Below are 20,892 nucleotides of genomic sequence, written 5' to 3'. Positions count from 1 at the left end.
GATTTTACACCATGGTGCAACATGCTGCACGTCGGAAGGCACAAAAGCCAAGAGCAAGAGCAAAACCAGAAGCCCGACGGGAAGGAGCAGCAGCATAGAGGGAGGGGGCGGCAATGGCGGCAGAACAAGTGGGAGCACCAACAAGAACGCAGCGAACAAGAGCAGCAACAACAGGGATTTCATGATATATCATGAAATAGTCGCAGCAGCAGCAGCAGCAGCAGCAGCTCTGAGCTGAGGCTCATAGGGTGGATGACCAGGTGGAGCTGCAGATCAGTTACGTTGTTGCCAATGCCTGATCTTCTGCATATTGTGATCGGCGCGACCTGGGATTTAATTTTCTCTCTCAATGAATTAATCGGTGGGTGCAGATACACTGCACTGGCTGGAGGCGTCTTTTGAACGTACGTGGAGCTCCCATTCGAGTTGGGATGGTGGAGGTTCTTCTCCCCTAGCCATCTGCCATTCGTCCTCCATTCCCTGTTCCTTTCCACACCCGGCCCACATGCAACAACCTTATCAAAACAACATAAGAGCCAACCTTCAGTACGAAATCCCTAAAGGTGCCCATCGTTCAAAATTGAGTTCATAAGAAGATGCGGGCAATGGACTTGTCCATCATTCAAAATTTCATTGTCAAATAAGATAAACTTGGATTATACCATTCTGCTTTTTTTTTTACTGTGAGATTGTGCTTGTGTGGTGTGTTTGAGTAATTTTATGGGACATGAAGATGTTGTGATCGGTTGGCTTCGAGGAAGAGGTGATTCAACATTCCGGACGCATTGATATCTAGTCTTAATTAAAGGATGAATAGAGAGTGGATTTGAGCATCTGACTTATCGAGATTGCTCATGATAATGCTTCTTTGATAGTGTCGATACCAAAAAATGATGATAGAGGATGTTAATCTAAAAAGTGATTTCAAAGCTATTTCGATCTTAACAAATGGTATCGAATATGCATGTTTTCAAATCAAAAGGCTAATGCTGATATGGTCTCATAGTTTGTAGGATTGACAAATGGGAAAATAGATTTTGTTTGAGCATATGACCAGAAACTTCAACAAATATCTCGAATGATTTTTCATTTTAACGTTTGAACGGATGCATAAAATCTCTGAAGGAGACACCTTATACATATCACATATACATCTAATTAATAACTTATGCTCCCTTTCTGCACGAGATTGGTGCTTTAATGATTCAAAACCACAAGCGTTTGTATTATATTGTCTATTTAATATAGTGTATGATATACTTAGTATACAATATCTTATAATTAACAATACATAAATCATTTACCTTTCTTAATTATACTAATTGTCATATATATGTATTCAGCAGAGTTCTTCTTAATGAGAAGTAATTTGTTAAGTAGATAAATTCCCTTATGAATATAGACTTCTTGGAAGAATAAAATGAAATGTGTCGATCTGATTTTCCAAAAATGGAAAAGAAAATACTGGTAAATAGAGATAAATTGAAGGAAAAAAAATGCTATCTTGATGCATAAACATGTTTTAGAGAGTGCACTTCAACAGTCAATATTGATATGCTTCAGTTGTTTTCTTTTTCCTTTTTTTTTCTCTTTCAGCTATTTTCTCTAGTAATTCATGCAAATCAGATAGAATATAGATAAGCTCTGAACATCCATATCAGTCGTTCTCTTCCCCCAGAAGAAGCTCGCAATTTCATCTAACATAAAAACCCACTTATCAAACAAATTCTAAGGGATTTGATCTGCACATGTTAATATGATGTTTTTTCAAGTGTCGTTCTCAATCTACTCTCCGTATCTGCTAAATAGTGCAGAGTCAACAGATATGAGGATAATTATATAGGGGAATATTACTGAACCAAGTGGGAGAGTAAACAACCAAACCCAAAGAATATTTTTTTCTCTCCTTCATTCCCCTCCCAAATTCTCTTTCTGAGATATGTTTGTGGGAATCCAGCTCAGAAACGAAAAGAGCATGCCAATGGAGGAAGAAATTGATGCATGAGAACCTAATTCCCCAAGAACTGGATTCTCCCCACCAAGAGTTGACTTGGGAATATAATTTACAAAGATCTCAAAGTGGAAACTTTTGTTATCTTTCTCCGCCAATAGCCCAGAGGTGGTTCTTCATCCAGGTTAATCCTCGCGAGCAGCATCTCAGCATGCATTGCTACTAGTTATTTTAGTGGTAGATATGAAGGTGACGCGCAAGCTTTTGGCTGCGTTGAGCTCGTTCGTCGACCAAGCTATCGGGCCTCGCGCCATGGCCGGCGACCGAAGCGTGCTCGCCGAGATCGAGGCCGCTGTAGCCCGGTGCACCAAAGGCAGCAAGCACGACGCCGGCGAGGAGCGGGTGCACGAGATCCTCTTCCTCGTCTCCAACGCACCTGGGTCCATCAATTTCCTCTCCCGGAGGCTCTCCGCGCGCCTAGAGGCCGCCGGCCGGGGGAACGACGACGCAGCGGCGCTCAAGGCGCTGCTGCTGCTCCACCGTCTGCTCCGCGGCGGCGACCGGCACTTCGAGCAGGACCTGCGCGGGATGTGGGCTTGCGGCGAGCTCAGGGTGGACCTCACCGCCGCTCGGTGCGCGGCGGAGAGAAATGGGTTCCTCCTCGGCTACGCGGCGTTCCTCGAGGAGAGGCTCGGGTGGGCGATAACTCAAGCAGGCGGGCTGCGACCAGCGAAGCTACCTTCGGCGGCGGCGGCGGCGTCAGAGTGGGCCTTATACAACCTGCGCAAGTGTCAAACTTTTCTCGACCTGGCCATGGATTGCCTGCCGGAGAACACGTCGGCAGCGAGCCCAGCCATGCAGTCGGCGTTAAACATTGTGGTGAGGGAGAGCATCAAGGTGTACGAGAGCTTCTCCGACGAGGTGGAAGCGGTGATCGCCGCCTACCCGGAGCTTGACGAGCCATCGAGGAGCTCGACGGTGGCGATCATGCGCAAGGCGTGCGCGCAAACGCTGAGCCTCCATGATTTCTACGAGAGCTGCAAGAGGAGCGCGGTCGACTTGATTGGGAAGAGCAACTTGGACTACCCGTACGTTCGGATCATCACGGTGGCGGAGGTGGCCTCGTTGGAGCAGAGGAGTCGAGCTCCAACGTTGTCGAGAGGAGGATGGAACAGAGGAAGCAGCCGAGACAAGGAGGACTCCTGCGCCCCGTTTTGGAAGAAGTTGGAGACGACGATAAGCATGGTGTGGGTGCAGTTCGATGAAGAAGGAGGAGGAGGACTGGAGGAGGCTCTCAAGCTTCGAGCTTCGAGCTTGGGGACGATGTGATTGCACAGATTTCGCATTCGGTAGTGTTGTCTAATTCCAAGTCAAGAAATTGCATGATTCTCAGTTTTCTTTCTTCCTTCCTGTGTGTGTCCACAGGCTGCTAGCTGCAATTTCTCATCTGGAATCAGTTTAATTTTTGCCATAATGATTTTTTTATTGTGAATATAAATTATGATCTAGGCCAAACCAAGATTACGTTCCCAAAAAGTAAAATGAGGAAGAAAAAAAAGATTTGGGTAAATTATAGTTTATTAAAAAGGTGAAATATATGATTAAGCACTATATATAGTTCATTACAATATATAATTTACTTTTGTTTAAAGAGTTTTATTAATCTTATACATTATCAAATTATTTTTTAAAATATATAATATGCTATGTCTTAAATTAAGCACTAAAAAGCATTAAATATGGCTCTTAACTACAGATTGCATTAATAAAGAAATTGCTCGTAAACCATAAAATATCCTTATTTACAGTAAACCAAAACTGAGTCAATTAATTTTTATTTATAATAAATGTTTTTTGAGAGAAAAAAAAAGGATTTTGAGATGAGTATGTTCATCTCAATTGTTATTTATATCAAATAAAGTGCCTGATGATCCGTAGTGTTTTTTTTTTCTGTTACTCTAGGTCTTGGGTATTATCAAGGAGAGAACGCCATTGACGAAGAGAAACCTATCCCCTACGGAGTCGAAGGTCTTAAGCATATCCAAAAGCAATTGGTCCCAAGACTCTTGATTTGATTTAGGCATTGAAGATGCTACTCCAACAACAATGCAAAAATGGTAGAAAAAGTGGACTAAGTTTTCCGAAGAACCTAAAGTTCAGTTGACAAACACCATCATATCGTATTCAAGGGCGTGGTGGGAAACAAATGGAGAATATCAAGATTATGCATTCTGATCTTCAAGGATGTGGCAATAGAGAATATGATCTTTCATTGTTTGACTTTTATTTACATGCCAGCGGGTGGAATTTGCTCGGCCCGCAGCATAACTTTCCAGGAAAGTGACGGACGCGGTTTGGCATGTTGACTTTGGCGCAGCATATGCGCGACAGGAAGAGCAAGTTGCTCTTTGTGGCCTGGACTTTGGTCCCGGCTGAGTGTTTTCAAAATTGACGGAAAGCAACTTGCTGAATGGAGAATTAAAATCCAATTGAATCTGAGGAGATTCGGTCAAGGATCGGATTGTCTTCTTAAAATTTAAAAAGAAGGTCATTACTTTCCTTGGAATTGCATTAAGATCAACAACTAAACGACGCACCTCAAAAGAAAAATCTGTCGTCAACAGCATATGGGGCAGTGGATCAAGCCATTCTCGTTGCATTCGCCACACTTCACCTTGTTCTTCTTCGAATCCAACACCTTGCAGCTGCCATTGCAGTCCATGCACATGACAAAGCGCAGCCCGCCGCAGCCGTCGCACCACTTGACCGCGCTCGGCAAGCCCTCCAGCAAAAGCTCCAATTTTGCTTCGTCCTCCAATCTAGCTATCTCTTCGAAGCCGCCGATGCACCGGCCCTTTACGAAGACCAAGGGGACCTTGACATCCTTCTTTCCCATTAGCAGCCTCAGCTCCTCCCTGTACCCGGAGTCCATGGAGATGTCCCTCTCCACGACGCGGACGCCGTATGACTCGACCAGCGATCTGACCGAGTTGCAGTTCTCAAAGGTCTTTCTGATGCCCCTGAGCGTGGTGGTGTAGAGGATCACTGCGTTCTCACCTCCCCCGGGGCACTTGGGCTCGTAGGACTGAAGCAAAGTTGCAGTTTCCAAGGCCTTACCGTGCACTGTCCTCGTAGTAATCTTCTTCCTCTCCTCGCAGTGCTCCAGCTCGAACATAGCCACGAGTTCGGGATCGAACAGGGGGCTCAAGCTCCTCCTCGACCGTGAGTTATCGGAACCCCTGTCGGATCTTTTGCACTTTTCGCTATTGGGGGTACGTTTCCTCGACATCGCCGAAACAAAGCTGGTCCACGGCGTGTTGTCCAGGGAACGGAATGGATCAGCGATACGGTGCGCTTCGAAATGCGACCTTTTGGGCTCCGACCGCAATGAGGCGTTCTCCTTTCCGATGGGCCACTTCCTCGGCTTAGAGGGCGACGTGGAAGCTCTAACTTCCGGAGAACGGTGCATCGGCGGTGAGGGTTTCGGAGGTTTCTTCCTCTGCGCCGGAGACCTGCCAGGGGTTTCGGAGGCGAGGTCCCCCATGAGTTCCTGTGCGTCGATGACCTCCGAAGGACGATCCTCCTCCTTCTCGTCAGATTGCGGACAGAAATCTGGCGCCCTGGCCTCCCCTTCGCTGACGCTCCACTCCGACAGAGCTTCGGAGTCGACGGTAGGTTTCTCATCAGCATAGTCAAGTTTGAGGGCGCCGTAGGTGGTAGAGGTGAGTGAGACGAAATGGTTAGGACAGACGCCTCCGGCGTCCGGATTATCGACGTCAACGAATAAGAGGTCCTCGCCAAGGTCGACGGCGGCAAGCAATTTGGAGGAGAAGCAACCCATCAGATTCCGCCACTTGCTCCGATCCTCCTCCTTCCTCCTCCCTCCTCCCTCGTAATGACTAGAAGTCTAGAACCCAAACCAAAAGCACAAAGATCATGCGTTTGAAATGAAACCGGTTCGGGAATGGCGCCCTCGCGTTCATCAAAATAAACGCTCAATATCGTACCCATAGCCACAACCATTCGTTGAGGGTTTTAAATGTTTGGGCCCCGCTGATAGGTGGGACAATGCGGTGCGTACGAGACGCGTTGCCCTTACTATTTGAATCAGTTAAAATAATGCAATTTGAAATTTACCGGCGACTTTATATCGACAACCGCATCGAGATCGCTTTTTGCACTGTAGCACAATCTATGAATTCAAATCACACCGGTATCGGGTTCTTCAGCTGGGAAAGGACGAAAATGCCACAATGAAGGTGGCAAAATTTCAAATTTAAATATACTAAACAAACAAATAAAATGACAAACCTGATTCGCTGGAGTTATGTACATAGAAGCTTGATGAAAGCAATTATTAAAGAGCAAAGAATCGTAGACGTACGAGACTGTTTGTCAAATATCACCAGTCATACAGATTGAACCAGCAAGCATAGCATCAAGGAATCAAGATCAAAGTAGTTGAGATGCTCATTAAATAGTAAAAAAGATGTCCAAACAGTGTACAAGAACAAGAATTGAGTCAATAGTGAAGGCTCCACATATTATCAATAAGAAACGACAAAACTATTGTAGGACATCCGAAATCAATCTCCAAAGTGCTAACAAAAGACCTCGATCTCCAAAATGCTAATGAAAAAGTTTGATGCAGATAAGGTGACACACTACAGCCTCCTCCCCCTTCTTCCTCCCTTTCTGCGCGTGCTATCAGTAGGAATTGGAGTTACATCCTCTGCAATGTGCAACCAATAATGTCATCTCCCTTAAAAATTTGGTTTAGCATGCATCTATGATAAATGAATAAAATAATTGCGAAAACCACAATAGCTTCCCTATGAAAAAATAAATGTGCACAAGGCCTCAATAACAGAATAAGTTCTTGTAACAATTAGATATGAAGGCAAAGGACATTATGTTCCATACACATATATGGGAAGAAACCATAGAAATATAGCAAAGAGAAAAAAAAATAAAGGAAACAGTTAGAAAATGTTCAATTAAAACATCATAGATCAATGTTAGACAATTAGCCATGCTAAGAACCTCTGATACTCAGAGACATCGTTCCTCCCTCCTATTATTGAGTCAACATCAATGGTACAACACACACACAGATATTAAAAACCAGGTAAATAAGCCAGACTGCTCATCCTCAGATGGAGATTACATCCAGGGAAGAGAAGAAAAGTAACAGCACAACAAAAAAAAAAGAAGACAAAAAGTTACAATGACTTCCTTCAATGTGAAAGACAAGCCAGCATCAGAGGTACAATAATGTGAGGAGATGAAAATTTTGTAACAACAAGGTGACTGGAGGAGACTGGCCGTGATGAAGAGGAAAGTGAGGAGACGAGGCACGAGAAGGTTGCAACACATATAGCACAAAATGAGGGGCAGGAAGGGGAGGGCATAAAAAAATCACAAAATGAACATAAAGCAAGTCTGAATCCTCAAAACCAGCACCTAAAGACCCTGATTTAACTGTACCATTCCCAAATGCTACTATATTATAGTAATAAACTTCTTGAATTTCTCAACTTGCATATAAACATATTAAATTCAACAAGCCCTTCATGAAACATTCAAAAAACCACATGTCTCCCTTAAAATCTTACATAAGTTGGATACTTCTAGCTAAGAGTTATGCAGATAAGTCCAACAACAGATAATGTATCATCAAATGACAAATGAGGTTCAAATTTTGTGTTCTTCACCAACATGAAATCGGATAAAGTCTACAAAACAAATAATCAACTCACCAATCCGACCAATTTTCATCCCAGCACGAGCAAGAGCTCTGAGAGCAGACTGAGCACCAGGACCAGGTGTTTTGGTCTTATTACCACCAGTAGCACGTAATTTAATATGCAAAGCAGTAATCCCAAGTTCCTACAGAAACAAGAGAGGAACCAAAATAAATCAAGGAAAAAGTGGAAGTAAAACATTATTATTGATATATAAAACTGCTAAATGGAAGACCTTGCATCTCTGTGCAACATCCTGGGCTGCAAGCATGGCAGCATATGGAGATGACTCATCCCGGTCAGCCTTAACCTTCATACCACCTGCATAAAGGAAATGTCAATATCAAACTGTTCCATAAAAAAAAACTATATAAACATAAAGATAAGAGACGATTATAAACTTAAATGGTCAAATAAAAAAAATTGTTTTGTTTTTACAATTGCTAATCCACATAGATTATGCGCATCTGCTATGGTCATCATATATCACTGTAACAAAATAAACCACTATTGAACCAAGAGTTACAACAAAAAAAATGGCTGTTATAATCTAACATTGAAAGGATATGCACCCATAAGAGTCAATTTAAGATCATGTACAAAGACAAACTTCCCCATCTTATATGAGAAAATCTAGAGAGAAAGGACAAAGCACAGTTAATATATTAGACATAATGAAAATTGCTATCATATCAACACTTTAAACCATGATAATGTCTAGTATTACTATCAACACCATCATTTTCTATCTTACATACCATTGCATCTACACATCAAGTACACATCATACTAATTCGGATCCTATTAATATCTTTATCCAACCCATAAAATGCACTTGGTATCAAAAAGGATAGCATATCAATTGTGGGTGCAGATGGAGTCATTCTTCAGAATATTATTTATCATTTAATAGTACTAACAAAACAATATAACTCAAGACAATTGTTAAGAATTATCAACAACAAAGAATCTAAATATTAGTTTACACTTACAATCAGAAACATATTAAAAAATACAAATAATATTCAGGCTCTAACATTAACCATTATACAACTAGGATATACAGCATATCTATACATTATCGCCTTCATAAATTAGAGGATAAAACTAAAGTAACTTCAAAATAAACTGAAAATCAGCTTCTTATCAGGTACTTTAGAATGACATTGAGTAACACTAAACAATAAATCTAGGCTAATATGTTTTAAGTGTAAACAAAGTGAGATTGCAGGTGCACAAGTGTAGATTAATAGAAAAGTAATTCGCTAATATCTCAAATCATGGAATAGTTATGCTCATAAACAAACTCTACAGGACAATAAAACACCACCCCGCCTGCTCACAATAGAAGGATGATGGTATTGAGGTAAAGAAAACCTGTAATCCTGACAAGTGTTTCCCTTCCAGACAAATCAGTCACATGCTGCGGAATCAAAAATGAGCTTTGTTAGTAATCAATAAGAAATAATGTGGACTTCAAAATCTGATTGTTCAGAAACAAGTGATTGAGACTCACGATGAAAGTGTCATTAAATGACGCAAATATATGGGCGACGCCAAAAACTTGCTCGCCTTCTCGTACAGTCGGACCAAGCGTCACATTTTCCTCTTTGGGCTCCCTGATCTTCTTTCTTCCAGACTGCGGGTTCATAAAACAGACTCAATCCCTAAGATAAGAATCATAGATACAAACAATGGAAGGCACTCTAATAGCACGATCTCGATTTCTACAGAGATTTTTTTTAAAAAAAAAATCTTGTAGCAAATACAAGTTGTATTGTTCGGAGAAAAGGATGATAGATGGGGAGATAATTCCCAATCTTTACCATGGTTGAAGCGAGACCTAGAGAGCAACAAAACGGCGTCAGTACCCCTCGATTCAGCAAGAAGGCCCAAACCCTAGCAGCCCCGCCAATTTATAGTGCTCTCCGTTACAACTAAACCCCTATAGTGGGCTTTGTTGTGGGCTAACTAGGACTGCATTAATTGGGCTTGATGAATCGCCCTTGTATTAATATTTTTAATTTTGGGTTAACTTATAAAACCTTGTATAATTTTAAATTTACTACAACATCATGACTTTAAGATTAAATAATAATTGAAAAAGATATTATATTTTAAAGATAATTGATACTGCGCGATATAAAATTTGAAAATTTAGAAGAATACATTATAAGTTTTCTGTATCTGTGAAACTATATCGGACTTTGTGGATTAATTTAGAAACTTTGAGGACTATAATGTAATTTTACTAGGATCTTAACTTGAATACGACAAAAATGAGTATCTTAATGGTGACAGATACTTCACTCAGAGATTTCCTTAGAATCTTTGAAATAATAGACATTTATAGCAGTTGTCGATGACATATAATAATAAAGAAAAAACATAGTATATACTCTAGAATCTCCACTGAAACTTATATATATATTTCTTCGCAGCAAAATAAAAAGATGGCTGTTACACACGATGTTTATCAATACATATAGAAGAATGTAAAGGAGACTAACAACAACCATATTTCCTATCAAAATTTAAAACTTTTAAGTGAATACATAAACATGGCAATATCGTCAGTTGTTGTATTGATCTGACTGATACATGCTAATAATTTGATGTATTACAAGGGTTGTGTGTAAAACACATACTTCTACTATTCATATCTAGCCAATTGTTTGTGTTTTGGAAACCATAGTTCCATTTAACAAGAGTGATAAACACGAACCAATATCCTAATGATATCCCTACTAGTAAACCTAGCACCAACTGTATACCTTAAAACTAATGGCCTAAGAGGGAAGATAAATACAGATACATGAATACTAATTTGGGGTTTTTAGCTGTTCATCCTGTGTGCCTTCCATGTAATTGTTTTAACTTAGTTATTTCTCTCCTCCACTTTCTCGCCTCCGCTGCAGCTTTGGTTGTTGCCATCGTCGAACTTGATACTTTATCAGGAGGCCATGTACAATAACCCTGCCATTCTTCAGGTATGTCTTTATCATGGCACAAAGAAATTTCCTGTGGGCATGAGGTAGGTCTTTCAGGAGAAGGCCCAAGGACCACTCCATCTCTGTTACTTCCTGATACGTCTTTAGCAGCTACAATAGTTGCAGGATCCTTTTGGGCTCCGACAGTTGCAAGAAAGGGATGTTCCTTCCGGTGATCTCTTTGGAAAGAGAGTCTTTCCATCACATCCAGTTCGTTGCCAGGTTGCTTTAATTCAAGCTTGCTGCCAATTTGTTCCACATCTTTGTTTTGGGTTGATTCAGAATACATTGTTGATCCAGAAACTTCATGAGGAAAGGGGTCATACCAAGAACGAGGCATGTAATGGATTTGCATTGATCCACTTATGTAGCTAGAACCACCTTGTTCAAAAGCAATTGTGTCTTGAGGGATGAAAGGCCGAGGAGGATACATGACCGATAAGGCAGGTGGTTTCTCATAGGTGATAAATGGCGTCGAAGATTCTGACTTAGATGTTGCCACATCAGGATTTTTCTCATCCTCAAACCTCATAGCCCTGGCAATCTATGGAAGAAGAAAAAAGATATGTTTCATCTCAAATACAAATTGATTAGCATAAAGTAAATTATTAACTCTAAAGAAGACATTCCAAACCAGTTCTTTTAATTTTTCATTTGCATCTTTAAGGGAAAGGTACTCTTTCATAGCCAAATCTTTTTCCTACGATCAATGATAATTCAAAAATTTAGAAGGAAGTTTATACATATGTCAAATACCTCATTGATATGGCAGATGAAAGGAATAGGGTAGTGAAAACAACTCTAAACTAACATATATAATGAGTAAGCATTATGAGATGATAATGATGTTACTTACCAATTTCATATTCTCATTTTCCATCGACAAATCAACCACTTTTTTAGTTAATTCTTCTCGCAGAGCCTACAATTTTCATCAAGCAAAAGTAATCACATTTGGAAAAGGTTGGCATATAAGAATACATCATCGCGGGAAAATCATCTGACTTTTCTAATTGGCACACAAGAATCGACTGCGACAGATACAAAGGAAAAAACTTAGTTTTTCACCTGACGCCGACGAATGGTCTGCCTGGCTGACTCTCTATTAGCTAAGATTCTACGCAATCTCCTTTCTTCCTTTTCAGCCTGTAGGCACTGACATATTAGTACTCACTGAAGACTCCAAACATCAGTGTGAATAAACTTACAAACCTCAGTCAAATTTTGCTTTAGTCTGGTACTGCGTGAAGAAGAGGGACTACTTGGGATCTTCACACTCGATTTGATCATTTCAAAATTTTGATTGATGTCTATCAGTTCTTCTACCCTATCAGCAATGTAATCTCTGCTACAGCCAGGAGCTGAACTCGTAACCTATAGCAAAGGTATACATGCTCACTGGAATAATAAATTAGAATTTGTTGAAAGACTCGTCAATATTTTTTGAGAAAACCAGTCAGTGGCGCAATTAAATATTTGATTTATAAAGTTGCTACTGTTCTAAGTCTAGATGAAATTCTAAACTCGCGGGCAACAGATTGCATACACTGTTGCCTCGCATGGGTTCTTTCAATCTGAACGAGCCACTAGTGCTCGTGGAGGTAAGCTCCATGAGATGGAATAAGGGGTGTCGAGAATAGCAGGGCTCTCACCTCCTGGTCCCGGAAGTGGACGCTGCGTGGTTGAGCCCTAGGAGGCGACTCGCTCTTGATCCGCTTCCTTGAGTTGCTGCCTTCGCCACCGCTCTCTGTCGCAGCTGCAGCGGCGAGGTGAGCCAGGGTTTGTGCCGCGGCGAGCTCCATCTCCACCATCTCGCATGGCGGCGGAGTAGGCGATGGTGGAGGTGGCGAGGCCATGGAAGATCGACTCGCGCGCGTCCACCGTGTTTCAGTTTTGGCTTAAAACTGATCCAAACTTAGGCGAAGAGTCGAAGGGCGCAAAATGGGCACCGACTAAAGTCGCGGCGCCAGGCGATGACGGCCACGTGGTGGGGCCATCGCGCTCGTCTTACGTGGTGAATCGGGAAGGGGGTCGCCCCTTCCAGGGTGCGGCGTGGGTCAGTTTCAGGTCGCCGCGTGTTAGCGCGGCAGTCGCCGGATGCAGCAGCTCGGTGCTTCCGCTGGATGCGGACGCAGGAGCCATGGATCGGAGAGGAGCTTCCCTTCCCGGATCGGAGGGCTGGGAATGGCAGGCGGCAACTCGACGTAGACTTCCGATCTCCCATCAAAAGAAGAAAGTTGTTGACGTGTTGATGGAAGATGGCTGAGTTTGTCGGGATATTCCTGCCTCTTCAACATCGTATTAGATTCAGCCATTTAAGTGTTCCAACGTGCAAGACTCGCCGCCATAAATTTCAAAGAGAGCTATAAACGGCGGCGGCGGCGGCGGCGGCGGCTCATCTCAAGTTCAACCGACTAACTAATAAATGGGCCACAGCTTGGGCCACGGCAGCATCTACAGGCCGGCCTAAATTCCATTAAATTAAAAAATTTCAATTATCTAAAACATTCCCTTCAATACTTTCTTTCTTTAGTCCCGGCGCGTATTTACAAGAATTTTCTTTCAAATAGGGAACGCAATCAAAGGATGTTAAGCATCTGGATTGGCCGCTGTATGTGCTTCCCGATTTATCCTGGTGGTCGGTGGAAAACTTATGTGGAACCGGACCGACCACCTCCAGGGATTGAATCCATGAGACTAACTGAGATTTATCATTTTTTTTTCTCCTTTAATCAGGGAACATATGTAGTTTAGATGGGCAAAGCATCAATGTCATTAATTGTTGGCCTCGACAAATCCAGCAGTCCGTTCTTTTCAAACTTAGTAGACAATCATGGACAAAGTAGTTAGCTAATGTACAAACTGAAGTTATCATTAAGATTTGTTGGATGATGGGTGGTACGACACAAAATGGCTCTTAATTAGAAAAGTCAACATGGTCATCGTTGACTTATTAAAACTTTCATGGTCAAACTTTCAGTCGAACCATTTGAACTTTGACTAACGTCTATTACACTTTCCATATAGATCAGCACCTGTGAGACTTCTGTTAGATCTCAATCATTTGAGCTTGTATTAATGTTTTGTAGGCACTGTTTCACTGTTCGAATGTCGAACACAGAGCCATCACTGGGCGCGTCATCCGTGTCCAAGCGCCGGCATGCTCCAGCCATGATGCCGCCGCAATGCTCTCGCATGTTCGCAACAGTTGGCATTGTCCTCCAATGGCCTCCTGAGGAGGAGCTCTTATTACTGTCCTCTCCCTAGCTAGCTACAATTAACAAGGAAACTGTTTCAGGTTTACAGAATTAAAAGGGAGCAGGGAAGAAATATTATGATCTCAGCTTCTCTGTCAATTATATATGCTTTGTTTCCACGAGAAGGAGAAACTACTCCCTCTTCACATGGCTCCTTTGTGTAAGGACAGACAAGATATCTTTCAGTAGATATGACTGATACAATTATATATATGATAATTCAATGCTTCGTTCAGATGAATCTTGGCTCCTTCTTGGTGATGCCCATGCCATTCTTTTTCTATATATGCTGCCTCCAAAAAATATTATAAAGGACATTAAGAAGGGCAACTCGACAGAACACTCCTCTTGTATTATGTATTTACCAATCCTTACCCAAATTATTTTGTTAGAAAGATTATTTAAATAAGAAGAGAAGCAGGGAGGGCTGTGGTTTGGCAAAAATCAGTATAAGAGGAAATCTATCAGTATGATCCTTGAACTTCATAATCCTATTCTATAATTCATGCAGATGGAGGAACCAACTTGAGGGATTCCTTGAACAATTGGTGCATTATTCAAATTTTAATCAGGCTTGTCAAATCAAAAAAATGCATTCATGTGCACTATTGGTTGGCGAGGAGTCTGATGCAACTCAATGAAAAAAAATTGAACTGGGAGACAAGGTAGCTTAGACAAACGTAACACTGTTGAGAATCTAGGTTTGTCTGTCTAGAGTCTTACATCTCTCAACTTTTATGCCAACTTTCCTAATGCTACTTTTATTATTAATTAGTAGCCCACTTAAGAAATAGGTTACATTCGTTGCTTGAAGCAGAATGAAAAGAAGAAAAAAAACTATAAATGTAGCAAAGAAAAGGCAAGACATGGAGATCCATGATGTCTTATCTTGTGTCTTTGCACCCACTGCAAATAGATTTATAGTGATCTATTCAGGTTTACTTGTTTATACATTTTATACGATCTCTATACCACCTTCGTTTCATATCATACTAGATCTTCTGGTGGATATTCCATATCATGCTTCCTATCTTATCTCATTTCCACAAGGACCATTAAACATGGAGGACCGAACGAGAATAAAGAAAGAAAGAAAGAGAAAGAGAAGAGAAGAGAAGAGGTGTGACTGATCAGGGCCAAAAGTGAAAAATACATCAGATTCTATAGATCTTTCCTCAAAAAATACAAATCTAACAAGGCGAGAGAATCAGTGCCACTGGTCGAAGAGGACCACCCCCATTTCTTCTACCAGTTTTCAATCTGATTTATCATGAGACTTCAGCCAATAACCCATCCATCAGATCCGACAGGCCATGTACAGTAGAAATTCTGGAAAAAAAAACATACAGAAAACTAAAGAGAAATGGAAGTGGAGATTGCCCAGAAAACCAGGGATCTCATCCCATCTTCCTTTTTCCTACTCTGGTTGCTCTCTGCTTCTGTCCTTGTGCAGTGCTTGCCGGGTCCTCCACAATTCTGTCAATCAAGTTGTCATTTTTGAAGAGGGGGTGGATTGGTTGGCTGGATTTGTGAACATGACCTCGGATTTCCTTCCTCTTCCCCACTTCCAACTTCCTTCAGTTTACTCCCTCTCTTCCATGATCACATAACCAGCTCAAGTTACTACTGTCAAAAGCACATGCGATAACGTTAATCTAACCATGAAGTTGGCTTCAGAAACACCATGACCAACCTATTTCTGAGAGCTGGTGTCAGTTTTCAGTATGAAGACTAGCTTAAGAACCACGAAGTCGAAGCCACTGGCTGTGGCTCAGGCTCTGGCCAGAAGTCCAAATTTACACCGAAGAGTCTCAATCTCTTGGAGTTGGCTGGTGCCACAGCCTCACTCTGTACGATTACTTCATCACCTCGATCACCTGCGAATGTAACAGCTTAACATTTCATACAGTAATAATTTGATAACTAACTATATGATATAATTGAGTAGGAAATTTCTCAACCAAATTAACTGCTCCACGTGATTTTTATCTCTTTAGCTGTGGCATGGCTAGACTTCTCAATGTGTAAGCTCATGCTTTTCGAGGTGATCTGAATCTTTTTGGTTCTTTCAATTTATGCATCGATTAGAATCTAAAATCCACTAATCTTTTTGGTTCTTTCAATTATGCATTGATTATAATCTAAAATTCACTGTATGGTGGGCTGTTCAAAATTAGAAATTTGAACCTGCATGAAGAGAAGAGTGTTGTTGCACTGTTGTGAAGCAGAAGCCGCTTGAGCAAGCAGCAGAACAATAAGGTGAAGTCCATGGCCGTGCAGAAGCGGGCATGGTCACGGATGCAGCCACCGGCGACGGCGAAGAGCTCTCATTTTCACCTCGATGCCTGCACCCAATGTAGAGGCGCTCTCCCCCATACCTTGGACGCTCAAACAGGACGACATCTCCTGCGTCTAATTTCTTCTCCTTAACATAGCGGCTCCATCCTTTGGTGAGCACGTAGCTCTGGCTACTGGTCCAGTAAGAATACCGAAACTGCCAGGTCTTGCCTGACTCATCGTCGAAGCTAAGCAGAAGGCCTTTCTCGCCAGAGTCGCCATTCAAGGGGAAGTACTTCTCGGCGTGCTGTTTCGGTATGACGAGCCTGTTGAGCTTGCCCACGTCACTGGGAGTCAGAGGCTTTTCAAACATGTGCTCCCTGTCTTCTCCCTGCTCACCTTGGAGGAGATGATGATAATGGTGGGAATTCATGGGGGACTCGGAAGACCAAGCTTGAAGATGATGCTGTGGCATTGATGTGGGAGAGAGATAGGAAGAAAGAGGGCGGGGAGAATTGCGGTGATGGTGTTGGCGTCGACAAGCAGCTGGTGTTACTTTGAATTTATTGTAACGACCCGGTCCCTCGGCCCCTTGGGCGGCCCAACTAGCGGCCCAATTGGCGGCCCAATCGGCGGTCCCTTGGGCGGCCCAACTAGCGGCCCCCTTGGCGACCCCTATGTCGTCAATCGACGACCCTCGGCCGTGTCGTTACTCACTAGGACTTTCCACCCCTGGCCAGTGGATTTTTGCCTTCCCCAGGATTCGAACTCTAGACCTCCAGGTTAAGTACTAGAGTTTATGAATCCTGGTAGCCAAGTGAGAGCTGCTCACTTGGCTACCAGGATTCATAAACTCTAGTACTTAACCTGGAGGTCTAGAGTTCGAATCCTGGGGAAGGCAAAAATCCACTGGCCAGGGGTGGAAAGTCCTAGTGAGTAACGACACGGCCGAGGGTCGTCGATTGACGACATAGGGGTCGCCAAGGGGGCCGCTAGTTGGGCCGCCCAAGGGACCGCCGATTGGGCCGCCAATTGGGCCGCTGAGTTGGGCCGCCCAAGGGGCCGAGGGGCCGGGTCGTTACAATAAAAAGGCGCAGCCAAGTGAGCAGCTCACTTGGCTACCAGGATTCATAAACTCTAGTACTTAACCTGGAGGTCTAGAGTTCGAATCCTGGGGAAGGCAAAAATCCACTGGCCAGGGGTGGAAAGTCCTAGTGAGTAACGACACGGCCGAGGGTCGTCGATTGACGACATAGGGGTCGCCAAGGGGGCCGCTAGTTGGGCCGCCCAAGGGACCGCCGATTGGGCCGCCAATTGGGCCGCTAGTTGGGCCGCCCAAGGGGCCAAGGGGCCGGGTCGTTACAATAAAAAGGCGCCTTTTTATTGTAACGACCCGGCCCCTCGGCCCCTTGGGCGGCCCAACTAGCGGCCCAATCGGCGGTCCCTTGGGCGGCCCAACTAGCGGCCCCCTTGGCGACCCCTATGTCATCAACCGACGACTCTCGGCCGTGCCGTTACTCAATTGGTCTTTCCACCCCTGGCCAGTGGATTTTTGCCTTCCCCAGGATTCGAACTCTAGACCTCCAGGTTAAGTACTAGAGTTTATGAATCCTGGTAGCCAAGTGAGAGCTGCTCACTTGGCTACCAGGATTCATAAACTCTAGTACTTAACCTGGAGGTCTAGAGTTCGAATCCTGGGGAAGGCAAAAATCCACTGGCCAGGGGTGGAAAGACCAATTGAGTAACGGCACGGCCGAGAGTCGTCGGTTGATGACATAGGGGTCGCCAAGGGGGCCGCTAGTTGGGCCGCCCAAGGGACCGCCGATTGGGCCGCTAGTTGGGCCGCCCAAGGGGCCAAGGGGCCGGGTCGTTACATTTATAGCCTATGAAGCAAAAGAGGGGGACAAAGTGACAAGTACTGAGACAGATACATTAGTTATAGAAGTGAGAGGAAATCTGAACATTTCAAGTATAGTTTTATTAACTTAACTCAACAGAGAATTAATAGTCTATTCAAGAGTTTAGAGATCCCAAGGTTGCGCTATTTTTTTAGTGAACTGGTGAGGAATGAATGATGAAGGTGGTCTTATTTAGAAGTAAGTGTAGCCCTTGTGGCCTCTTCACAGCCATACAGGATGAGCCCCATGCAATTATATTCCATGTGGGTTGTTGTCACTTGATAACTCCTGCCAACTTTACTAATGTGCAGCTGCTTCTCCATTCTGATGCAAGAATTTTACTATTCTGAGCCTCTGTCTTCCTTCCACACACCTGATACAAGAGTTGATCAAATTCCTTGCCATCCTTCAGTACCGACTACTGTTCTACAGACGTTATTAAAAACCTAGCTGTAGCCTTTGTAATACAATTATTATATGCAGTGCTTTGCAATCATATGGCGTTTACAGGACATCAGATTTTTTATTTTCCAATAAGCTGGAGAAGAAGATAGGATTTCTAATCCGGTACCTTTGCAGATACAGTAAGCGTGTACAAAGGCTGTCCTCAGAACACCCTTCCACTCTTCCCCCGTTCGCCTCTGCTCCTGCTGTGCGTGATGTGCTCTGCCTGCTCTACTTCCAGCACCATGCATCCCACCTGCCCCTTTTTCACAAGCGTCTCATACTACACCTGTAAGCGTTGGGCAATCCCACCTCACTCCCATGTGAAATTCTCAGGTCCCAACCCCCCTTTTTTTTAAACAAAAGAAAAAAAAATCCATGTGCAGAAAAATGAGTGGGCATTTGGAAGTTTAGTGAAGCATCGTACTGGTTTGCAAGTTCCCTGCATGTTTTGTGGGGTTATCTTGTACAAAGCTGATAAAATACACTCATGGTAGTGCTGCGCAAACTGAGACTGCTAACTTCAGCCAGTAATTTTGTATTAATTCACATAGCTATCCAAATCTATTATAACGTTCTTTGAGTTACTGAGGAGGACCTTGGCGACATGAATGAAGATGTTGTCGTCTTTATCGAGGGTAGAAAAGTTAATCCCCATATTCAGAGAGTTCGTGGAAATTTCAACGCTGAGTTGAAGCAGAATGAATCCGAACAATGGTTGATGATGAAAGTGAAGAAGATAGAGGGTGAATCTGGCGTGCATCAGCTTTTTTTTCATAAGAGTGACAGAGACCAATGATTGGGCTGTACCTAATGCATGGGTGGGGTGTATGCTACGAGTAGTTGACAGTTAAGCAAGGCATGTGATCAGAGTTTCGTAGATCGTCACTTTAGCTGGAGCCTGCCCTGAAGGGATTCATGTTTCGGCTGGAGATCTTATCATATCATATCAATTCCCACTGCATGCTGCCTTCAATTCACTGATGGCAACTGCTCACTGCCAATATCTGGCTGTAGCAGGCAAAGAGGTTGGGGCCGGCCGGCCGGAGCACGCAGACGTGTAGCTCACCGTCTGATTCATGCGCCTTGCTACGACGGGGACCGGGTGCGAGCACGTCGCCATGTGGCGTCCTTTGTAAGTTTTTTTGAGAGACAGAAGAAGAAGAAGCCATGACTGATAAAATGCTTTGAAAAGTGATTGACTGTAAATCTTTGTAAAGTGGTACGATACAATAGCATAGATTTCCTTGCAATCTGAGATGATCCAGTGGAAGAAAATATCAGAGAGGAGGATTTTGGAATACACGTGAAGAAAGGAAAATATAATTAATTTAATTTTGGAAGAAGTCGACAGGGTACCGTACTTTAGGCTCTCTCTCTTCGACAATGGAGTAACTAGCTAGCAATTATGAAATTCTGCACAAAAGCCAAACACTTCGTGAGCTGTCAGTCTAATGTTGGCATTTAAGAACATGATAAATGTGATGATGATAATAATGTAGATAAGATTGGGACTGTAGATATTCGATTCTGAGTCTACTTTCATAAGTTTACTTTATTGAGGAAGTTGATTGTTGTATAGCTTCAAATGAATTAAATGTTGGTGAACATTTTAAATAAATTAGGTTCAACATATTTTAAATATCACATGAATAAATTAACTTATCGATCCTAATCTAACACATCATAGATTAAACTTTTAGCACTAAAAGCATAAAGTTTGTTCCACCTTCTAATGAAATTTTTTGTTCGACTCTTATCATTTTATTCCGACTATTAATAAAAAGTAATAACGTGTTTGACTTTGCGGAAAGTGCTTTCAAATCATTGTAAACTTAGTCGAGTCAACTCCATTATTGGGCCGTCTGGCGTCCAAAGCCCAATCTAAAACTTCATTCAATTGTGAAGCCACCAAAACGAATCCAGTCCGTTCCCACCTTCCTTTGACCCTATGACGTGGCGCCGCTCCGCGTCTTCCTCCGCTACCGCCGTCTCGAAATCCTCCTGCTACTCGTCGCCCTTCGCCCTCTCCGTCGCCAGCCTCCTCAGTTCCTGCCGCGTGCTCCTCGTCCTCCAGCAGATCCACGCCCACATTGTCCGCAAGGGCCTCGAGCAGCACCCTGTTCTCATCACCCACCCGCTTCCTCTCCCTCTGCCCGCATTGTCCGCTTCCTCTCCCTCTTCTTGGGCGGGTAGCTAGGAAGGTTAAAAGAAGCTTATGATCTAATCAAATCAATGGTTATGGAGCCTCATGCTGGAGCTTGGGGAGCACTGCTTGGGGCTTGTAACATTCATGGCGATTTAGAATTAGGGGAAGTTATTTCCAAAAGA

General features: G+C 43.1%; 5 protein-coding genes across 6 annotated transcripts; 1 reads left to right on the top strand and 4 right to left on the bottom strand.

The window, feature by feature from the left end:
* Positions 1-2,094: 2,094 nt before the first annotated feature.
* LOC141842198 (putative clathrin assembly protein At1g33340) lies at positions 2,095-3,326 on the top strand. Its single transcript, XM_074730423.1, has one exon. The coding sequence runs from the start codon at positions 2,195-2,197 to the stop codon at positions 3,278-3,280; it is 1,086 nt and encodes a 361-aa protein (XP_074586524.1). The 5' UTR covers positions 2,095-2,194; the 3' UTR covers positions 3,281-3,326.
* A 1,242-nt stretch (positions 3,327-4,568) lies between these two features.
* On the bottom strand, positions 4,569-5,814 carry LOC141842327 (uncharacterized protein At3g28850-like). Its single transcript, XM_074730536.1, has one exon. It carries the CDS (start codon positions 5,790-5,792, stop codon positions 4,569-4,571), a length of 1,224 nt encoding a protein of 407 aa, XP_074586637.1. The 5' UTR covers positions 5,793-5,814.
* Positions 5,815-6,397: 583 nt separating this feature from the next.
* LOC141839395 (small ribosomal subunit protein uS11y-like) lies at positions 6,398-9,572 on the bottom strand. The gene is made up of 6 exons (XM_074727134.1): positions 9,522-9,572; positions 9,212-9,334; positions 9,073-9,118; positions 7,931-8,016; positions 7,711-7,840; positions 6,398-6,683 (listed from the first exon to the last, which is right to left on the bottom strand). Exons 1-6 carry the CDS (start codon positions 9,522-9,524, stop codon positions 6,616-6,618), a joined length of 456 nt encoding a protein of 151 aa, XP_074583235.1. The 5' UTR covers positions 9,525-9,572; the 3' UTR covers positions 6,398-6,615.
* A 967-nt stretch (positions 9,573-10,539) lies between these two features.
* On the bottom strand, positions 10,540-12,541 carry LOC141837936 (uncharacterized). 2 transcript variants are annotated; one of them, XM_074725303.1, is made up of 6 exons: positions 12,338-12,541; positions 11,898-12,059; positions 11,754-11,831; positions 11,542-11,607; positions 11,320-11,385; positions 10,540-11,229 (listed from the first exon to the last, which is right to left on the bottom strand). In XM_074725303.1, the coding sequence occupies exons 1-6, from the start codon at positions 12,539-12,541 to the stop codon at positions 10,540-10,542; spliced, it is 1,266 nt and encodes a 421-aa protein (XP_074581404.1). The 2 variants fall into 2 exon arrangements, 1 of the variants encoding a protein (XP_074581404.1); XR_012602601.1 differs by lacking the exons at positions 11,320-11,385; positions 11,754-11,831; positions 11,898-12,059; positions 12,338-12,541 and having other exon boundaries at positions 11,125-11,229; positions 11,542-11,588.
* Positions 12,542-15,673: 3,132 nt separating this feature from the next.
* On the bottom strand, positions 15,674-16,694 carry LOC141842170 (B3 domain-containing protein Os11g0156000-like). Its single transcript, XM_074730395.1, has 2 exons — positions 16,130-16,694; positions 15,674-15,819 (listed from the first exon to the last, which is right to left on the bottom strand). Exons 1-2 carry the CDS (start codon positions 16,692-16,694, stop codon positions 15,674-15,676), a joined length of 711 nt encoding a protein of 236 aa, XP_074586496.1.
* Positions 16,695-20,892: the final 4,198 nt, after the last annotated feature.

Source organism: Curcuma longa, chromosome 11, assembly GCF_044706935.1.
Source record: "Curcuma longa cultivar G26 ecotype Majalengka, Jawa Barat chromosome 11, ITB_CL_G26_1.1, whole genome shotgun sequence".
Taxonomy (NCBI): Eukaryota; Viridiplantae; Streptophyta; class Magnoliopsida; order Zingiberales; family Zingiberaceae; genus Curcuma; species Curcuma longa.
Note: the sequence above shows the minus strand (reverse complement) of the source record. Positions and strands in the feature narration are given on the sequence as shown.